This window comes from Phocoena sinus, chromosome 15, assembly GCF_008692025.1.
Source record: "Phocoena sinus isolate mPhoSin1 chromosome 15, mPhoSin1.pri, whole genome shotgun sequence".
In the NCBI taxonomy this organism is placed as follows: domain Eukaryota; kingdom Metazoa; phylum Chordata; class Mammalia; order Artiodactyla; family Phocoenidae; genus Phocoena; species Phocoena sinus.
This window is the reverse complement of record NC_045777.1, coordinates 65,901,626-65,921,934: the sequence shown is the minus strand read 5'-3', so window position 1 is coordinate 65,921,934 and position 20,309 is coordinate 65,901,626. Positions and strand designations below refer to the sequence as shown.

Below are 20,309 nucleotides of genomic sequence, written 5' to 3'. Positions count from 1 at the left end.
CTTTAAAAAATTGCTTTGCCAATCGGATAGGCCAAAAAAAAGAAAAAGGAATCCCATTTAAAAAACGTTTTCATAGCAGTAATTCCCTTCTATATAACTGATTTATCATTATCTATTGTTTATCTTCTCTCTCCACTAGTAAAGGTAGTAGTGATCTCTGTTTATTCACTGATGTACCCCAAGTGCCTAGGAAGACAACAGAAATCTGATGACTAAAGGGATGAAAGGCATTACTTAGCTCTCAATAAATGACAGAGATGATCATCAATCTTATTCCCCTATGGGAATGTAAACTGCACGAGTGCAGGGGATTTTGTGCTTTTATGCACTGGGATACTTCCAGAAGCTAGAGCAATTCCTGGCATACAGAAGACTCCAATAAATATCTGTTGAACGAACATTCTTCTCGTGTGCCAGGCACAATACCTGTTTTAAACCGCCAATATCAGCCCTAAGGTATGTGGTATTGTATTATCATTTGGGAGCTCCAAACTGCCTCGGGCCGCCCATTCGGGATTCCCCGTTGCTCACCTTGGCCTCGGGCTGCTGCCTCTCCTCAAGATCCCAACGGTCTTTCATCACCTCTGACGCCCCGACCAGCTTATTCGGGACCCGCCTCCTCTTCCTGCCCTTCTTGGGGGTCCTCCCGGTCCTTTCCTTCTCTGGCTCCATGAACCTGTGGAGAAAGATCGGTTAAAGATGAGAAAACCACGACGCCCAGATGGCCCGGGCCGTCTCCTGAGTGGGGAGCACAAGGGTTTCGACAGCCTACAACCCTCCTCAGATCCTCTCCTTAATTCAGTTTACGAAGCGCTCCCCGCCCCCCTCGGAAAGGGAGGGTGCCAACGGTCTTCCCCGTTAACGCGGCAAAGAAAACCACGCCGCACCAACCCAAACGGTTTTACAGTTGACGCCGGAGGCCGGATTCGATACGCTTCCCCAACCGCAAACGCGCCTCCGCCTGTTGGAAAAGTGGGAAGGGGGGCGCTGTCTAGCTGCTTCCCTGCCAAAACCACTCCCCACGCCCCAGATTCCCCGAAGACGCCGAAGAGAAGCAGGGCGGAGAGCACCGACAACCGCCGCCGCTGCCTCAGCCTCGGGCGGAGCCGACGGTGTAACGGCCTCCGAGGCGGCGCGCGGCTTTTGAATGGGCCGGAAGAGGAAGTACGGCGACTTCCGGCAGTTGGGCTGTGAAGAGAAAGGAGCGTCGGCAATGGCAACCAAGAGGCTTGCACGGTACGCTAGGGGGCTCCGGGCGGCGCGGGGGTTAGTCCTGGTCCGGCGCTGGCGTCCGCAGTGTCAGCCTCCGTTCTCTGCAGCTCGGGCGTCCCAACCTGTACTGGCCAGCCCAGGCTGAAAGGTCTCTGCCTGGACCTCAGTCTCGAGCCTCAGGCAGCCCTCAGCGCGAGCGTGGAAGGACCAAGGCTCTCGACTCTGTGCACTTGAGCCACAGTCAGCCTATACCAGGCCTCGGGAAACTATTAAGAATGACCCTGGAGGGCCGTTCGGAGGTCGCAGGGAGCCCCGACCACATTCAACAAGCCGTTCACCCCACCACTTACTCGTGATCCCTTTAATTCACAATGTGAATCATTGTGGCCTTTTTCCTGATTCTTGGACACGCTGTTCACGTTTGTTATTAATAGAAGCAGTATAATGCATTAGTGAATAGCATGGGTTTCACAGTTGGATGATCCTTGGTTCACAGACTAAATATGTGTTTTCTGGCAAATTGCTGAGTTCGTTTCCTCATCCATTAAATATAGGTAGCAAAAGTGACTACTTTGTACAGTTGTTGAGGATGAAAGGAGATCACCGTCTTAGTTCAGTGCCTACTATGTAGTGAGCAGTCAGTAGGCGTTACCCATTATTCTCAACTCCCCATCACAGGTCAAACAAAAAACAAGAACAGGAGGTGTCTACCTAGTTAAACTCTACTTAGCACAGTTTTGTCTCAGGGCACTTAGGACCTCAGTAAGCATGTAAGCTGTTAGGGTAGGGGTTCCCTGGAGAAAGAGAACCAGGCATGGCTTTCTTAACATAAGAGGAGCCATTTTGGGCCGAAGCCATTTTGTAATCTAAGCCTGGACACAATGCTTGTCCTTGAAGAGGTCTCAGTAAGTAATGATCTTAAAGGAACAAAAGAATGCAGAAACAAACGACTGTAAGGCAAGAGAAGCAACAGTGGCAAAGACAATATATTAGTTGTAAAGACCAACGGTTCTGGGAATTCCCTGGTGGTCCAGCGGTTAGGGCTTCACGCTTCCACTGCAGCGGGCACGGGTTCGATCCTTGGTTGAGTAACTAAGATCCTGCAAGACACGTGGTGCGGCCAAAAAAAAAAAAGACTCCTAGTTATGTTTCAGTGGTAAAGATTAGCCTGAGGTGCTCAACCACCAGATCAGCTGGAACCCAAGGGATGATGATGTTGACCTTTTTTGACCCTCTTATATCAGCTAAAGCTTGGAATCTTTCATGAATATGCATGTACCCTTAGCTGAAAACTTCCCCAATTTTGCAGCTGGGAGAAACACTGCTTTGGAAAGGATCCCCGCTGTTCTACTTACTTGCTGCAAGTAATAACTCCTTCCCTCACCTGCTCTTTTTTTTAATTAATTTATTTTATTTTATTATTTATTTTTGGCTGCGTTGGGTCTTCGTTGCTGCACGAGGGCTTTCTCTAGTTTCAGGGAGTGATTGCTACTCTTCATTGCGGTGCACGGGCTTCTCATTGCTGTGGCTTGCCTTTGTTGCGGAGCACAGGCTTTAGGCGTGTGGGCTTCAGTAGTTGTGGCACGTGGGCCCAGTAGTTGCGGCTCACCGGCTCTAGAGCACAGGCTTAGTAGTTGTGGCGCATGGGCTTAGTTGCTCCGTGGCATGTGTTATCTTCCCAGAGCAGGGATCGAACCTGTGTCCCCTGCGCTGGCAGGCGGATTCTTAACCACTGAGCCACCAGGGAAGACCCCCTTCTCCCACTCTTTGCCTTGGTTGTGTCTTTTGGCTTGACAGCCACCAAGAGGGGAGCACAGTTTTCAGGTAACAAGCTCTTCCCTTTCTGTGGACTCAGCATGTTGCCCTTAAAGATCCTTTATCATATATTACTTTTCAGTAGTTTGCTATGGATATCTAGTTTCTTTACCCAGATATTTTAAGCTCATAGAAGACCAGACCTGCCCTGTCTCCTCTCAGCTGTGCTGTACACATAGCAAGGGCTTGAAAAATGCAAAAGAAAAAATAACTTAGCTTTTCAATGCATCTTTAAAATCACTTGAGTTCCTCAGTATTACTGTAAAATAAGGGGAGCACAAAGAATTGGTCTAAGTTTGCAGATATGCACTTTGAGGCCCATGCAGGTAGAATGACTACTAAAGTCAAAAGAGTGCAAAGAACCAGTCTAGTTCAATTTCCTCTCAATCACAATACATCAAACCATTAATAATGAGGGTTATACCATCAGTTTGTTAGCTTATATAGGCAGGAGTATGAATGAGTTTGTTGAGCATACCTGTGTTATTTTACATTTTTAGGCAGCTTGGATTAATTAGAAGAAAGTCAGTTGCACCGCCAAATGGAAATCTAGGAAGAAGCAAATCTAGTAAGTAGTGTGCTTCATTTCTTTACTTTCTGTAGCCTTGCATTTTTAACACTGGTAAAACATAAGGACACTCTGATCTTTTGCAGAGCAGTTGTTTGACTACTTAATTGTCATTGATTTTGAGTCGACTTGTTGGAATGATGGGAAACGCCACCGTAGCCAGGAAATAAGTAAGTCTGAACTTGACTGCAAATGGCCAAAGGTAACACTAGATAAGTTACTTTAAAGTTTATAGATATAAAATAGTTAACAGTTAAAGAAAACAAAATGATCTATGAATTGGTAATTTACTATAAAATCTGACTTGACAAAAAAACCCAAAAACCTAATACCTAAATGTGTCATCATATAAAATAATTGTTTTAGGATTATATACAAAATCTCAATTGCATAGAACCTGAAAAAAACATAATGCCTTTGCAAAAAGAAGTATGTTTCAATTTTCATATGGTCTTCATATTTAATTATGGAAATATATTCAAGAGTTTTAAGTAGATATACCTGTAACTTTAATAGTTTGACTTATTCTTTGGCATAACTTTAACCATTACATTATACTGCTTTGGTCATTTTAATATGCTTTTACTAAAACAATGATTGTTTAATAATGAATGCTATATGATGGTAATATATATTTAATTAGAGTGATTGCAGCATTAATTTAACAATTGTATATTCAAGTGTCAATTGATGATTCTTTCATGTAGTTGAATTTCCAGCTGTATTGCTAAACACATCAACTGGGGAGATTGAATCTGAGTTCCATGCTTATGTTCAGCCTCAGGAACATCCAATTCTTTCTGAATTTTGCATGGAACTAACAGGCATAAAGCAGGTATGCCCTTCTCTTTTCCTCATTTCTCTTCTCATCCTCCCACCCCAACAAAAAAAAAGCAGGCAAGATGCATATATTAAAATTCCGAAATCAGTTTCAAAAAGAAAATAAAAGCTATATGCCATTTGGAATTAGATTTATTCACTGTTAGGAGATATAATGTCCCCTCCAGAATCTTGGAATCTTTAAAAATTAAAAAGAATTGGACTTTCCCATGGTTAAGCCGCTGTACTTTGAGGGCACAGGTTCGATCCCTGGTCAGGGAACTAAGATCCCACATGGTGTGACCCAAAAAAAAAAAAAGAAAGAAAGAAAGAATAGTGTTATAAAGATGTATATCAGTTTCCATACTTTATGGAAATTAAGTGACATCAAATTTCTGTCGATCGAGATATATTTATTGTATTTCTGTGTGATTTAGATTGATCAACCAAATTTTTCTTACCTTGCAGAATTCTAACCATTACATTATTTCTCTCCCATGTGTTTTAACATCTTTTCACTAGATGAACTCTTTGACAGTTAGAATTTCTTCTTCTTTGTTGTATATCCCCCACACACTGCCTACTTATGTACTCAATAATTACGGAATTCAGTTGTTGAATTCAGATTTTATGACTCTTCAGGTTCAAGTTGATGAAGGAGTCCCTCTGAAGATTTGCTTATCTCAGTTCTGTAAATGGATTCAGAAGATTCAGCAACAGAAGAAAATTACTTTTGCTACTAGGGTTTCAGATATTTCTACTTCTGAAGTAAAATTATGTGCATTTGTTACTTGGTCAGGTAAAAAAAAAAAAGTTGTATCTATCAATCATAAATGAGTAGTGTTGCCACCGTATAATTCTTTATCTCTGGTAGGAATTATACTTGTTAGCTTCCTGGGCCACGAAAAGAAATCTAAGTGTCTAGCAGATGTTAACCAAGAAAAGTAAATTTATTCATATTTTAAATTTTTTAAATGCCTTAAAAATTTAAGTCCTAACTTTAAAGAATCTTTCTAGACTTCTCCTCTCTGTTCTCCTGAATCCAGGCAAAGACTGGTGAAAACTCTTAGCATGCTATTTTCTATAACTTGGAAAAAAAAGAGTCCTTATTCAACTCACAACCTTTGCTTTTATACTTTCACACTTCTAATGTAGACATCAAGGAAAAAATGGGCCATTTAAAGTAGACCTTTTCTATGCCCATGTTAGAGCATTCCTGTTAATAGTCATTGATAGCAGTGCTGTGCCATTGATAGCATAGCACTGATAGTCTTGGGTCTGTATGACCAGGCCACTCAGGATGGCTGTTCTCTTGTTCTCTGTACATCCCCTGATTGACCAGTCCCTGCTTTACTTAACACCCTACTCATATGACTGACCTCCCCTCTTAATACATACTTGCCCCTGGCCCCAGCTAGTGATTGTTCTAATTTTTAGATCAGAATATCTCCACCATGATAGCTTATCAAAGGGGCATAAGGGCTTGCTCCTCAGCTGGTTTCCCTGGGAACTCATGAGCCAACCTGATGTCAATTCCCCCGGTAACACTTAGCAGAAGACTGCTGCCATCTGCTTCGCATGGTGGAGTGTCGCTCCAAGACCTTGCTTCAGACATGTATGATCCCCCTGTTCATTAAATCCTTGATGTCTGTGTCACCGATTCAGGCTCTTTATTCTGTCTTGAGGTTGGGCAAGTACAGGGCTTGCAGACCTGTGGGGTATAGCCCAAAAGGGTCCCTGTAAGATGTTTGGTTTCTCCATTACATTAATATTTTCTAGAATGTTGAAAGCAGATAATCTTTTCCATCTAGGCCTTGTAATGTGACACCTTACTCTTCTTCTGAAGTATCTGTGTTTTAGTGTGTTTTTAAGAAATCATTTTGAAGCTTAATTACCAACCTAATTTCTTAATAGTAAGTTTTGAATAATTGTTAGATATTACCAGGGCAATTAAATCTTACTCTTCTATTATGTATTATATAGTATGTTATATATACCATATGTAGTATATATTATATTTAAAATATAGTATACTATTATAATATATGCTTTCATATATTATTCTAAGTCCTGCTATTTTGTTTTATGTCATCTTTCACCATTTTATTTGTAAATGATAGCATAAGTAAAAACTGATGACATCATTGACTTTGTTCTATTTTAATATACTTAATGCAGACTGGGACTTGGGAGTTTGCCTGGAGTATGAGTGTAAAAGAAAACAGTTGTTAAAACCTGTGTTCCTTAATTCTTGGATTGATCTCAGAGTAACTTACAAGGTAAGGGTCAAAGATGGGGGCATGTTCACTTTCTTTCTATTAAAACATGATTAAACTTTATCCCACGCATGGGTATGAGTTTCTACAAACAAAATACTTTGTTTTGAAACATTCACATAAATACTTTTCTTAAAGTATATAGAACAACACAAAAATAAGCACATTCCAAATCTAATAGAATAAAAATTATGAGAAGTAAACGGTTAATACCTAGCCCCTAAGGGACCTCCCTGGTGGTCCAGTGGTTAAGACTCCACACTCCCAATGCAGGGGGCCCAGGTTCGATCCCTGGTCAGGGAGCTAGATCCCACATGCCACAACTAAAGATCTCATGTGCTGCAACAAAGGTCCCACAGCTAAGACCCTGTGCAGCCAAATAAATAGTAAAAAAAAAAAAACTGTTTTTGAAAAAATACATAGCCTTTCAAATAGTAATCATTTTTTAAGACATATTGTCTTTTATTTGACTAGATTTTCTACAGGAGAAAACCAAAAGGACTAAGTGGTGCCCTGCAGGAAGTGGGAATAGAATTCTTGGGACAAGAACATTTCGGTTAGTATAATTTAAAATTTTATTATGTAAGTCATTCTATTTTTATACAGTCTTTCATTTGAACCTCATTTTTTGATGATATCATTAACAAGGAATATGCTTCAGCCTGAAAAAAGCCCTAATCTATGCAATTTAAATTGTTTCCAAGATTTTCAAATTACCACTTTCATAAAATATTGTAAGATAAAGACTGTCATGTAGTGGCTTTCTACTTGCTAAAAAGAATGAAAAGAATTAGCCAAATCAAATGGAGATTATAAACAAATGCCCAAATAATACAGTGGACTAAGGAAAAAACTGAGCAAGACTATTAGATTACTCATAAAACATGGTCCCTACAGAATGTTGGTCATATATTATTTTTTAATTTTAATTTTATTGGAATATAGTTGATTTACAATGTTGTGTTAGTTTCAGGTGTACAACAAAATATATGTATATACATATACATATATTCATTCTTTTTTAGATACTTTTCTCATACAGTTTATCACAGAATATTGAGTAGAGTTCCCTGTGCTATACAGTGGGTCCTTGTTGGTTATCTATCATATATAGTAGTGTGTGTATGTTCATCCCAAGCTCCTGATTTATACCTCCCCCCAGCGTTTCCCCTTTGGTAACCATAAGGTTTTTTCGATATCTGTAAGACTGTTTCTATTTTGTAAATAAGTTCATTTGTATCTTTTTTTAAAAATTAGATTCCACATATGACCAGTATCATATGATACTTTGTATTTTTCTGTCTGACATACTGTACTTAGTATGATAATCTCTAGGTCCATCCATGTTGTTTCAAATGGCATTATTTCATTCTTTTTTATGACTGAGTAATGTTCCACTGTATATATGTACCACGTCTTCTGTATGTATTCCTCTGTTCATGGACATTTAGGTTGCTTCCATGTCTTGGCTATTGTAAACAGTGCTGCACTGAACATTGGGGTGCATGTATCTTTTCAGATTATGGTTTTCTCTGGATATATGCCCAGGAGTGGGATTGCTGGATCATATGGTAGTTCTATTTTTAGTTTTTTAAGGAACCTCCATACTGTTCTCCATAGTGGTTGTACCAATTTACATTCCCACCAACAGTGTAGGAGGGTTCCCTCTTCTCCACACCTTCTCCAGCATTTATTGTTTGTAGACTGTTTGATGATGGCCATTCTTACCGGTGTGAGATGATACCTCACTGCAGTTTTGACTTGCATTTCTCTGATAATTAGTGATGTTGAACATTTTTTCATGTGCTTTTTGGCCATCTGTATGTCTTCTTTGGAGAAATGTCTATTTTGGTCTTCTGCCTGTTTTTCATTTGGGTTGTTTGGGGTTTTTTTGACATAGAGCTGCTTGAGCTGTTTGTGTGTTTTAGAGATTAATCCCTTGTAGGACGCTTTGTTTGCAAATATTTTCTCCAATTCTGTGGGTTGTCTTTTTGTTTTGTTTATGGTTTCCTTTGCTGTGCAAAAGCTTTTGAGTTTAATTAGGTCCCAATTGTTTATTTTTGTTTTTATTTTCATTACTCTAGGAGGCAGATCAAAAAAAATATTGCTGCAATTTATGTCAAAGAGTGTTCTGCCTAGGTTTTCCTCTGTTTTATAGTATCCAGCCTTGCATTTAGATCTTTGATCCATTTTGAGTTTATTTTTGTATACGGTGTTACAGAATGTCCTAATTTCATTCTTTTACATGTAGCTGTCCAGTTTTCCCAGCAGCACTTATTGAAGAGACTGTCTTTTCTCCATTGTATATTCTTGCCTCCTTTGTCATAGATTAATTGACCATAGATGCGTGAATTTATTTCTGGGCTTTCTATCCTGTTCCGTTGATCTATATATCTGCTTTCGTGCCAGTGTAATACTGTTTTGATTACTGTAGCTTTGTAGTATAGTCTGAAGCCAGGGAGCTTGATTCCTCTAGCTCCCTTTTTCTTTCTCAAGATTGCTTTGGCTATTCAGGGTCTTTTGTGTTTCCATACAAATTAAAATTTTTGTTCTAATTCTGTGAAAAATGCCATTGATAATTTGGTAGGGATTGCATTGAAACTGTAGCTTGCTTTGGGTAATATAGTCATTTTGACAATATTGATTCTTCCAATCCAAGAACACAGTATATCTTTCCATCTGTTTGTGTCATCTTTGATTTCCTTCATCAGTATCTTATAGTTTTCTGAGTACAGGTCTTTTGTCTCCTTGGGTAGCTTTATTCCTAGGTATTTTATTCTTTTTGATGCAATGGTAAATGGGATTGTTTCCTTAATTTCGCTTTCTGATCTTTCGTTGTTAGTGTATAGGAATGCAAGAGATTTCTGTTCTTTAATTTTGTATCCTGCATCTTTACCAAATTCATCGATGAGCTCTAGTAGTTTTCTGGTAGCAACTTTAGAATTTTCTACGCATAGTATCACATCATCTGCAAACAGTGTCAGTTTTACTTCTTCTTTTCCAATTTGGATTCCTTTTATTTCTTTTTCTTCTCTGATTGCCATGGCTAGGACTTCCAAAACTGTGTTGAATAGAAGTGGCGAGAGCCTTGCCTTGTTCCTGATCTTAGAGGGAATGCTTTCAGCTTTTCACCATTGAGAATGATGTTATCTGTGAGTTTGTCATATATGGCCTTTATTATGTTGAGGTAAGTTCCCTCTATTCCCACTTTCTGGAGAGCTTTTATTATAAATGGGTGTTAAATTTTGTCAAAAGCTTTTTCTGCATCTATTGAGATGATCCTATAGGGTTTTTTTTTAAACTTTTTATTTTATATTGGAGTATAGTTGATTAACAATGTTGTGTTAGTTTCAGGTGTACAGCAAAGTGATTCAGTTATACATATACATGTGTCTATTCTCTTTCATATCCTTTTCCCATTTAGGTTGTTACATAATATTGAGCAGAGTTCCCTGTGCTATGCAGTAGGTCCTTGTTGGTTATCCTTTTTAAATGTAGCAGTGTGTACATGTCAATTCCAAACTCCCTTACTATCCCTCTCCCCACTCACCCCTGCCAATCATAAGTTTGTTCTCTAAGTCTGTGAGTCTGTTTCTGTTTTGTAAATGACTTCATTTGTATCATTTTTTTTTAGATTCCGCATATAAGTGATATTTGATATTAATCTTTCTCTGACTTACTTCACTCAGTATGACCATCTCTAGGTCCATCTATGTTGCTGCAAATGGCATTATTTCATTCTTTTTAATGGCAGAGTAATATTCCATTGTATATATGTACCACATCTTCTTTATCCATTCTTCTGTCGATGGACATTTAGGCTGCTTCCATGTTTTGGAAACAACGCTGAACATTGGGGTGCATGTATCCTTTCAGACCATGTTTTTCTCCAGATACCTGCCAGGAGTGGGATTTCACGATCATATGGTGGCTCTATTTTTAGGTTTTTAAGGAACCTCCATACTGTTTTCCACAGTGGCTGCACCAATTTACATTCCCACCAACAGTGTAGGAGGTTTCCCTTCTCTCCACACCCTCTCCAGCATTTATTGTTTGTGGATTTTTTGATGATAGCCATTCTAACTGGTGTGAGGTGATATCTCATCGTAGTTTTTTTTTTTTTGCGGTACACAGGCCTCTCACTGTTGCAGCCTCTCCCATCACGGAGCATAGGCTCTGGACGCGCAGGCCCAGTGGCCATGGCTCATGGGCCCAGCTGCTGCGTGGCATGCGGGATCTTCCCGGACCAGGGCACGAACCCTTGTCCCCCGCATCGGCAGGCAGACTCTCAACCACTGCACCACCAGGGAAGCCCTCATCGTAGTTTTGACTTGCATTTCTCTAATAATTAATGATGTTGAACATCTTTTCATGTGCCTTTCAGCCATCTGTATATTTTCTTTGGGGAAATGTCTGTTTAGGTCTTCTGCCCCTTTTTTGATTGGGTTGTTTGTTTTGCTGATATTAAGCCACATGAGCTGTTTGTAAATTTTGGAGACTAATCCCTTCTCAGTCACATTGTTGGCAAATATTTTCTCCTAATCTGTGGGTTGTCTTTTCGTTTTGTTTATGGTTTCCTTTGCTGTGAAAAAGCTTTTGAGTTTAATTAGGTCCCATTTGTTTATTTTTGTTTTTATTTCCATCATTCTGGGAGACAGATCAAAAAAGATATTGCTGCGATTTGTGTCAAAGAGCGTTCTGCCTATGTTTTCCTCTAACAGTTTGATAGTGTCCAGTCTCACATTTAGGTCTTTAATCTATTTTGAGTTTATTTTTGTGTATGGTGTTAAAGAATGATACTAGAGACAAATGAAAACAAAAGCACAATGATCCAAAACCTACAGAATGCAGCAAAAGCAGTTCTAAGAGGGAAGTTTATAGCAATACAATCTTACCTCAGGAACCTAAAGCAACTAGAGAAAGAAGAACAAACAAAACTTAAACTTAGTAGAAGGAAAGAAATCGTAAAGATCAGAGGAGAAATAAGTGAAATAGAGACGAAGAAAACAATAGCAAAGATCAGTGAAACTAAAAGCTAGTTCTCTGAGAAGATAGACAAAATTGATAAACGTTTAGCCAGATTCATCAAGAAAAGAAGGGAGAGGACTCAAATCAATAAAATTAGAAATGAAAAAGGAGAACTTAACAGCTGACACCACAGAAATACAAAGGATCATAAGAGACTAGCAACTGTATGCTGATAAAACGGACAACCTGTAAGAAATGGCCAAATTCTTAGGAAGGTACAACTTCCCAAGACTGAACCAGGAAGAAATAGAAGATATGAACAGACCAATCACAAGTAATGAAATTGAAACGGTGATTAAAAAACTCCCAACAAACAAAAGTCCAGGACTAGATGGCTTCACAGGTAAATTCTATCAAACATTTAGAGAAGGGCTTCCCTGGTGGCGCAGTGGTTGAGAGTCCGCCTGCCGATGCAGGGGACATGGGTTCGTGCCCCGGTCTGGGAGGATCCCACCTGCCGCGGAGCGGCTGGGTCCGTGAGCCATGGTCGCTGAGCCTGCGCGTCCGGAGCCTGTGCTCTGCAACAGGAGAGGCCACAGCAGTGAGGGGCCCACATACCGCAAAAAAAAAAAAAAAAAAAACCATTTAGAGAAGAGCTAACACCTATCCTTCTGAAACTGCTCCAAAAAATTGCAGAGGAAGGAAAACTCCCAAACTCATTCTATGAGGCCACCATCACCCTGATACCAAAACCAGACAAAGATACCACAAAAAAAAAAATTACAGGCCAGTACCAGTGGTGAATACCTGCTCGTGGGTCTCCTATGGGTGACTGCTCTTCACACACTCCCGAGACAGTGGAGGCAGGGCTTGGTGCCTGCTCTCGGATCTTGTATGGGCAGGTGGTCTCCATGCATTCCCGGGACAGCAGGGGCAGGTTTGGTGGGTTCTTGTGGATTTCCTAGGGGTGAGGGCTATCCACGTGCTTCCTGGGACAAAAGGGGCTGGGCCTGGCATGTGCTTGTAGGTCTCCTATGGGCAACCTCTGTCCATGCACTCCCAGGACAGCGTATGCAGGACTCGGTCATATATTTTCGAACTGTCTAACAAAATTTCACCTCCTCCTCTGTAAATGTGGGAAATCTTTCCTTGGTAAGGCTACCAGTAGGCTTACCAGTGAAATTAGTAGATGATCAGAAAACCAACAGTATGTTCCAATTTCTGCTTAAGTGGTGGTATTTTTTGCTATATTTCTTTGCACTGGTACCACTAAATTCAGTGTTTGATATCTCTTTCCTCAGGGTTGGATGATTCTAGGAATACTGCCCTTCTTGCTTGGAAAATGATCAGGGATGGTTGCTTAATGAAAATTACAAGGTCCTTGAACAAGGTTAGTAGTGTCTTACCTCTTTATTCTGTTATTTCAAACTCCAGAAGTAATCATGGGCAAGTTGAAATGTAGATGTCATGTATGCTATCATTTATAAATCAATCAATGATGACATTTTTCTTTTTTGTCATACAATGTGTACTAAAGAAATTATGAATGCAGAATGTCTAAAGCTGTTGGATTTGTCTGTGAAATCATAGGTTCCCACTAAGAGGAATCCTAACATTTTCACCAGAAATTTGAATATGGATCAAGTTGAAGAAATATCAGCCTGCAACAGTAGCATTCATGATCCCAGCATATATGGTAGGGAACCTAAAAATACAATAAAATCCTATGAGAAAGTGCAAATGAAGTCAGTTGATGTGAATTTTCCTATAAAGGTACAGCAAGATCATTTACAACTAAAGGGCAATGTAAAAGCAGGCTGTCAGAATGTCAAAAGCTGTTTATCTCTTTTTAATACTAAGTCCTGGACCTCTCTGGGGCAGTTACAGTCTTCCAGTTTGAATACACCTATGCAGAAGCAAATAAACCAACATCTTGCATTTAATACCAATTCTGAGTCTTCAACAGTTGGTTCAGAATTGATACTTGTTTCAACTACCATTTCATCTGTTAATAATGTTTCTGATACGGAAATGAGTTCTGCTCTTGACAGTTTACCTATGTTGGCTGATTGGGAGGATGTAGCTTTACTGCCATCATCTCAACCTGAGCAGAATATATATTGTATGCCTCCTATTAGTGACCCAAACTTAGACACTTCATTTAATTCTGGAGAAAGATTAATGGTTTTAGAAAAATCTGAAATGTTAAGTCAAGAAAACTTTGGAGGCACAGAAGAAACCCCTCAAAAATCTGATACCTCTAAGTCTATTGTATATAAGAGTCCACATACTACTATTTATAATATAAAAGAAGCCAAAGATCCAGGTTCAGATGCTTTTGACTTTAAGTTACCTGAATGTAAATCAAGTAGCTTCAACAGTGTTAATGCCAATATGTCTCATCCTTTAGTTTTGGGGAAACTTCCTCTTCATTTAGGTGGTGCTAAGAGGAATCCATCCAGTCCCCTACCTTTCCCACCAGCAAAAAAACAGACCTTCACTATTCATGAAGAAAAGCCTACATCATCTAATGGCTCCCCAGGGGGAAGTTCTTCCAGGAAGGTTCTCCCTTCTATCTTAACTTCTACAGTTAATGTACAAGATCCTTGGAAGGGTGGGAAAATAACACCTCCTTTATGCAAGTGTGGCCGAAGATCTAAGAGACTTGTTGCTTCTAATAATGGACCGAACCATGGAAAAGTCTTCTATTGTTGTCCTATTGGGAAGTACCAAGAAAAGAGAAAATGTTGTGGTTATTTCAAATGGGAACAAACACTTCAAAAGGAGACAGCCAACAGCATAGTTCTGTCTCATTCCCCAGGGGGACACACTTTTAACTCTCCAGAAACAAGCCATATTTGTGACAGAAATGTAGATTTTTCTACTAAAAATTCATTGAGACTCAGACCTTCAATGAGGAATTGACTTTTTTTACATGTAAACTATGTTTTTACCTCAATGTGACTTTTACTACAGTAAAGAGAAAAAAATTTGTATAGGGCTACAAGTTGTGAGGACATAGTGTATCTGAGCTCTGTAAGCTACACGGGGCTATTCAACACATTCTCACACATACACACACTGAAAATAGAAAAAAGAATTTCACAGGCTTCTAATTTCATTCACCATTTATCTAATTTGTCTTCTGTTCATGTATGAATCCTGATTGCCCCTTGAATTCCCACACATTATGAGTATTCTGATAATGTCTTATACTATTTTATTTATATTTCACATATTAACCCATGCCAAATGTATCATACTTTTTTGAAGAGCCACAAATGAAATACTTGGTAAACTGTATTTATTAGATTAAATGTAATAAGCAGCAATACTAGTATATGATATCCTTGTTTCTTTTTATTGAATTATAATTGCCATGCAATATTATATTGGTTTCAGGTGTACAACATATGATACCTTTCTTTTGCAGTTAGACCTTGAAACAAATTTTTTTTTTTTTTTTTTTGAAACAAATTTTAAACTATTTTTAGTTGTTTGAATAAAAATGTGACCAATAAAAATCACTAGACTGTTTTCAGGTAGATGCTTTTGTACTTTGAGAATTATGATAATCTAATATTTTAAGTTTTTCTAAAAACTTCTATAACTTATTTAGTTTTATTTCAACCCTTGAAAATTGGTTCTGATTTGTATGTCAACATATCAGAAGAATTATTCAACTAAGATTTGAAATCCAACAGGTCAGAGATTTAGTTCAGAAACGCTTCTATACTATATGTTTAAAAATTCCTTGGCAGCTGATGGTATTCTATTTATATTACCAAATTATAAGAACATTGACACTAATGCAGAGGAATTTACTGAATATTTTATTTCAGAATTCAGCCTATGATGTTATAACCACAAGATATTTTAAATCAATTAGTTTATAAGCATACTGTCACATTTTTAAATCACCTTTTCATAATCTTGTGGTTTTACAGAGCATTATTTTATAGATAACATGATAAGTAATGAATTTAAATTGTTTCCCATTCTTTCTTCCTCAGTTCATTTCTTATCTTCCTACTAATAGTCTTTGGCAGCTCTTGAATAAATTCTACCTGTGGATATCAAGGGAAGAAAATTAGCCCAGAAGTTTTCATCTTTAGACAAAGTCAATTATATAAAAGTTCTATTATGAACTCTAGGTGAAAGAATCAGGACACCCATTGGGGTGGGTTTTTGGTAACAACCAAAAAAGGGAGAGGGGTATAGTTGATATTTTTCTTGATATTTAGTACAGTAAGTCCCCTACACACGAACCTTCAATTTGTGAACTTTCAAAGATGCGAACATGCATCTGGTTCCAGCAAGGAACCCGAACCTGTGCCATCAGCATCAGGCGTGAGTGACATTGCAGCTTGCCCTCTGCCTCCTATTGCTGACAATCCTTCAACTCTACCATCTCCCACCTCCTCTCCCTCCTCCAGTCAGTAACTCTTCTTGCCTGTTCACTCGATGCCAGCCCCGGTATGCCAGCTGTTGTACTGTAGTACTGTACTTTTCAAGGTACTGTACTTAAGATTAAAAAGGTTTTCTTTATTTTTTGTATTTGTTTTTTATGTATTATTTGTGTGAAAAGTATTATAAACCTATTACAGTAGAGTACTATATAGCCGATTGTGTTAGTTGGGTACCTAGGCTAACTTTGTTAGACTTAACGAAAAAACTAGATTTAATGAACATGCTCTCCAAACAGAAGTTGTCCGAATATAGGGGACTTACTGTATTTACTATAAGTCAGGTAAGCCAAATGACCCAACAAATTAGTTTAAGGGTTTCATTTTAATCTCAAAGATTCTGATTCGTATCCATGTCATTAGTTTAGTTTGGAATATTTGGTATAGCATGTTTGAGGAGAATGTTCATTAAAATGGAAAAAATAAACAGCTGAAAATTTCCAGAATACTAAGCAAATATTGTTCATAATCAGAATACCTACCTTCCTGGGATATTTGTAAGGTGCTGTAGCTCTTTTTACATGCTCCTGAATCTCCTTCTTCAGTTGTTCTTGATCGTTTGACTTCTAATCAGGGTTCAGAACAATAAAAGCCTTTACTGCCTAAAATAAATATTTGAACACCAGGAAGATGAGTTGTATATTCTTATGTTTTAGTGTGTCTTTTCTTTCTCTTAACTTGGGAATCTAATCTAAATACCTGATGCAGTGGGCCAAAAGGTTTATTAGGGTCTGATCCCAGCTCTATGCTCTTAAGCCAGCCAGTTGACTCCCACACCTAGATTTTGTATCTAATACGAGAGCTTCTGGAACCCCTGCTTTGATTATGATCTGTACGTGAACCTTCTCATCTAACCACATCTTAAACTCTACTTTCTGACCTGTTTCTGATCATCTCTGCTCTTGACTTCTTGCCTCATCTTTTATCTCCTTCAAAAAAGTTTTCTTTTGGAAACTTGGTCATGTACTAAGCACAGTCTTTTATATAACAACCCAGCCTGATATAGTCTAGCTCATAGGTCACCACCCTCAGTGTGGCCCTAATAAACAGTATTCTCATGGGTTTGCCATATCCTTATTGAAGGGAATAGTTCACTGAGTGAGACTGTCCACTCTTCATTCCATAGACATTTCTGTTGATGCAAGGCTATGAAGATTCCAGCAGTCACTTTGCTATTGCTCTGACCCATTTACCTGGCTTTCAGTAATAAGGGTAAAAGTGGTGATGGTCCTTGCTCTATAATTGGCAGAAGACAGGGAAGAATTCATCACTTCATGCTCACAAATCCTGTTCCCCAAAGTTCACCCTTCCTTGAAATGTTTTAGAAAATCCTGCCCAGAAATTTTGGACCTTTACTGGAGAAGACAGAGGCCCTTCCTCATGTGTAGTCCCCTTCAAGAGTGTATTGGAATTCTAAATGTTCTCTCCTGGGGCACTGCCAGCACTGCGATTTACTGCCTTCCCTAGAGGCAGAACTCTAGGTGAGTCGATTAGTATGCACCACCAAATCCAGAATATCAGCCTAGGGTTTGCCATGGAATGGTGCTGCTTTGTGGGCATAGTTCAGGAGAGTCACCTGTAAATTTTATGATTAAATATTCAGCACTTAAGAGGCTTAAATCTTTTTGAATTCACAGATTCATGTATATAGCTTGAAGATAAGTTGGCAACATTACCTATCTACCTTGGTCTGGAAGTAAATAGTTGATCAAAAATGGATTATTTGAAAGACTAAGTCACTCAGGACAACTAGTTAGTGAGAAGTGAAGACTTGCAGTTATAAAATTTTCACATTTTGGTCATTGCTTACCAGTGTGCAGTTTTACAACATTTTATGAGCAATTATTTATATCTGTCTTTACCAAAACACCTTGAAAATTTCTAAATTACATGTGCCATGGAGCAGTTGTGTGTGTATGCATGTATATAATTTTATCCTATCCATTTTTTGACATTTCATAGAATTTATTTGTATTTATGCCTGCTCTATTTCTTATCAACATTTTTATGAATAAAAAAATTATCCTTGCTATAAGTGAACTGTTCAAAGGCAAATTATTTTAAGAACTAATGTCTAAATACTGGTTTGCATATTGATGACTTGTACACCTTGGGTAAAGTCTAATTTATCTTTATAAAAGTCTCTATAAACCATTATAGAAAATGATAAATTATTAAGGAACAATCTAACATGGTTAAGAGCATGAACTCTGAAGTCAGACAACCTGGGTTCAAGTCACACTTTGTGTGTAATCTCAGGCAAGTTAGGACACCTCTCTCTGCCTCAGTTTCCTTCTCTGTAAAAGGAATTTGTGAGGATTAAATAAGTTAACATATGTATAGGGCTTATAACAATACCTGGAACACACTAAGTCATTAAAAATATTAGGTATTAGTTGTAGTAATTTCATTTGCACAGAATTTCAGAAAAACTTTGAAGCCCACTTATGGATTTTGGTTAAAAAAATCTTGTACTTCTACTACTGAAACTAATACTAATATTTTAAATGACTTAATATGTTCCAGATGTTGTTATAAGGCCTATACCTATGTTAACTTATTTAATCCTCACAAGCTTTCATTTTAAGAAATTAAAAATCATTTTTGATTCTGTTCTCCAGAGAAAACCAGCAAAGTGGTATAAATTATTCCTGTTTTTTCCCAATACATTTATACTTAAAAATGGAGCCATGCTATACATTACAGCTTTGAATCCTTCTCTCTTTCTTTTTAAAATTTTTTTTATTGAAGTGTAGTTGATTTACAATGTTGTGTTAGTTTCAGGTGTACAGCAAAGTGATTCATATATATATATATAGACTCATGAAACCCTACTGGTGGAGTTCAGAGAAAAGGGACAAACTTCAGTAATCATTGAATCTGTTCCCTACTCTCATTACCTGGAATATTGGAGGCCCTGCCTGGCAAAGGGGGCCTGAAGAGTGGCATGGAACCTTTAAACCCAAACTACCACGTGATCAGCCCCAACAGAAGTGAGCTTTGAGGACTCCGTCTTATTCATAGTTTATTTCCTGAACCCTCTACTTACTGACCGAGCCAGACTACTTCTGGTTACTTAGTTCCTGTCTCAGACCTTGTTCCCACTCCTGATATCTGATGCCAGCCTATCCTCCTCAGCTACACCAAAGTCCATGTTGGTTTCCAGACCTTCTGGGTAAAAACTCGAGCCTTCTAGCTGACTTCTGGCACCCTATCCTGGTATGAGCCTGGGTTGCTGGCATTCACACCGTCTTTGCCCCAGCACTCCATGGAAAGGATTCAAATTCTTTATAGTATATATTTTCCATCTCATTCTATAGCAGTTCTCTCTGATTAGCATATTTCTATCTGACTTGCATATTTAGTAACATAGTGAATGAATCATTTGGATAATTCTGTTTCAATGAACTACTGTTTAGAAGTATGTTAGACTGCCAACAAACGATAAGATAGAGACAAATCAGTTCTCTTACCTCTCCTCTGATGGGGTCTGGGCCGCTGACGACAGCTAACTCTGCAAGTGTAGAATGCTCAGTCAGGGCACTTTCTATCTCAAACGGTCCAATTCAGTAACTGGGAAACAAAACATATGGCAGGAATTTGTAAAGGTGAGCAAAAGGTTAACTCCAGAATACCTACAGTCTGTTAACACAAACATATCCACAGATGAAAATTACCCAGAGGATAATATGATATCATCCACTCTTACAACAAACCAGAAATGTCCATCCTCATCCATATAGCCCCGTCCCCAGTGATATAGAAATTGCCTCATAGAGTTGAAGCTGTTTCTGTAGGATTATCCTATAAAACTAATAATTAATATTTTGAATGTGACTCTTCTGTTCAGTTGGATTTTTAAATATTTAAGGAGAAAGAAAACTTTGGTGTTTTTGAGAATCCTTAGAATGAAGAGGAGCAAGCATGGGAAATAGGGATGAAAGTCTAGCATTGAGACAGCCCAATAATCAGAGAGGTAAACTGTAATTACAGAGACTAGGCATGCTGCCATCCTGAGAATTTTCTTAGATTGGTCACAAAATAAATATTGCAGGTGCTCAGAGGAAAAGGCTAAATAAGTCTTTTGCTAATTGGTTAATATCTAAACACTTGTAGGAAAAAAGAAGTCAATACTCAGAGTTAAAAGAAAGTACCAAATGAGTCAACAGAGAGGGTTTTTTTGTG

The 20,309-nt window shown here is 38.4% G+C and overlaps 3 protein-coding genes across 6 annotated transcripts in view; 1 reads left to right on the top strand and 2 right to left on the bottom strand.

Moving 5' to 3' along the window:
• The window catches only part of REXO5 (RNA exonuclease 5), a 41,785-nt gene extending 40,671 nt beyond the window's left edge, over positions 1-1,114 (bottom strand). Inside the window, exons 1-2 of one of the 2 annotated variants that reach the window (XM_032605279.1) lie at positions 892-1,114; positions 532-676 (exon numbers count right to left, since the gene is read on the bottom strand). In XM_032605279.1, coding sequence (XP_032461170.1) covers positions 532-672 — 141 coding nt within the window. In that variant the 5' untranslated portion in view covers positions 673-676; positions 892-1,114. Of the gene's footprint in view, positions 1-531 lie in introns of both variants that reach the window. The other variant, XM_032605280.1, reaches the window with a different exon arrangement.
• On the top strand, positions 910-16,749 carry ERI2 (ERI1 exoribonuclease family member 2). 3 transcript variants are annotated; one of them, XM_032605284.1, is made up of 10 exons: positions 1,117-1,236; positions 3,528-3,595; positions 3,682-3,765; positions 4,303-4,430; positions 5,057-5,213; positions 6,593-6,693; positions 7,165-7,246; positions 12,960-13,048; positions 13,249-13,354; positions 14,096-15,362. In XM_032605284.1, the coding sequence occupies exons 1-10, from the start codon at positions 1,148-1,150 to the stop codon at positions 14,581-14,583; spliced, it is 1,392 nt and encodes a 463-aa protein (XP_032461175.1). In that variant the 5' UTR covers positions 1,117-1,147; the 3' UTR covers positions 14,584-15,362. The 3 variants fall into 3 exon arrangements, with proteins under 3 accessions (XP_032461172.1, XP_032461175.1, XP_032461174.1); XM_032605281.1 differs by having other exon boundaries at positions 910-1,236; positions 13,249-16,749; XM_032605283.1 differs by having other exon boundaries at positions 1,177-1,236; positions 3,687-3,765; positions 13,249-15,362.
• The window catches only part of ACSM3 (acyl-CoA synthetase medium chain family member 3), a 28,698-nt gene continuing 23,859 nt past the window's right edge, over positions 15,471-20,309 (bottom strand). The window contains 5 exon segments of the mRNA XM_032605285.1: positions 15,471-15,725; positions 16,607-16,726; positions 19,598-19,697; positions 19,802-19,871; positions 19,874-19,928. Of these exon segments, the coding sequence (XP_032461176.1) occupies positions 15,642-15,725; positions 16,607-16,726; positions 19,598-19,697; positions 19,802-19,871; positions 19,874-19,928 (429 nt within the window). The 3' untranslated portion in view covers positions 15,471-15,641.

Coding starts and splice junctions, on each gene's coding strand:
- ERI2 (XM_032605281.1), top strand. CDS start 1,148: ATGGGCCGGAAGAGGAAGTACGGCGACTTCCGGCAGTTGGGCTGTGAA. Junction 7,247..12,959: donor CTTGGGACAAGAACATTTCG/GTTAGTATAATT, acceptor CTCTTTCCTCAG/GGTTGGATGATTCTAGGAAT. Junction 13,049..13,248: donor TTACAAGGTCCTTGAACAAG/GTTAGTAGTGTC, acceptor GTGAAATCATAG/GTTCCCACTAAGAGGAATCC.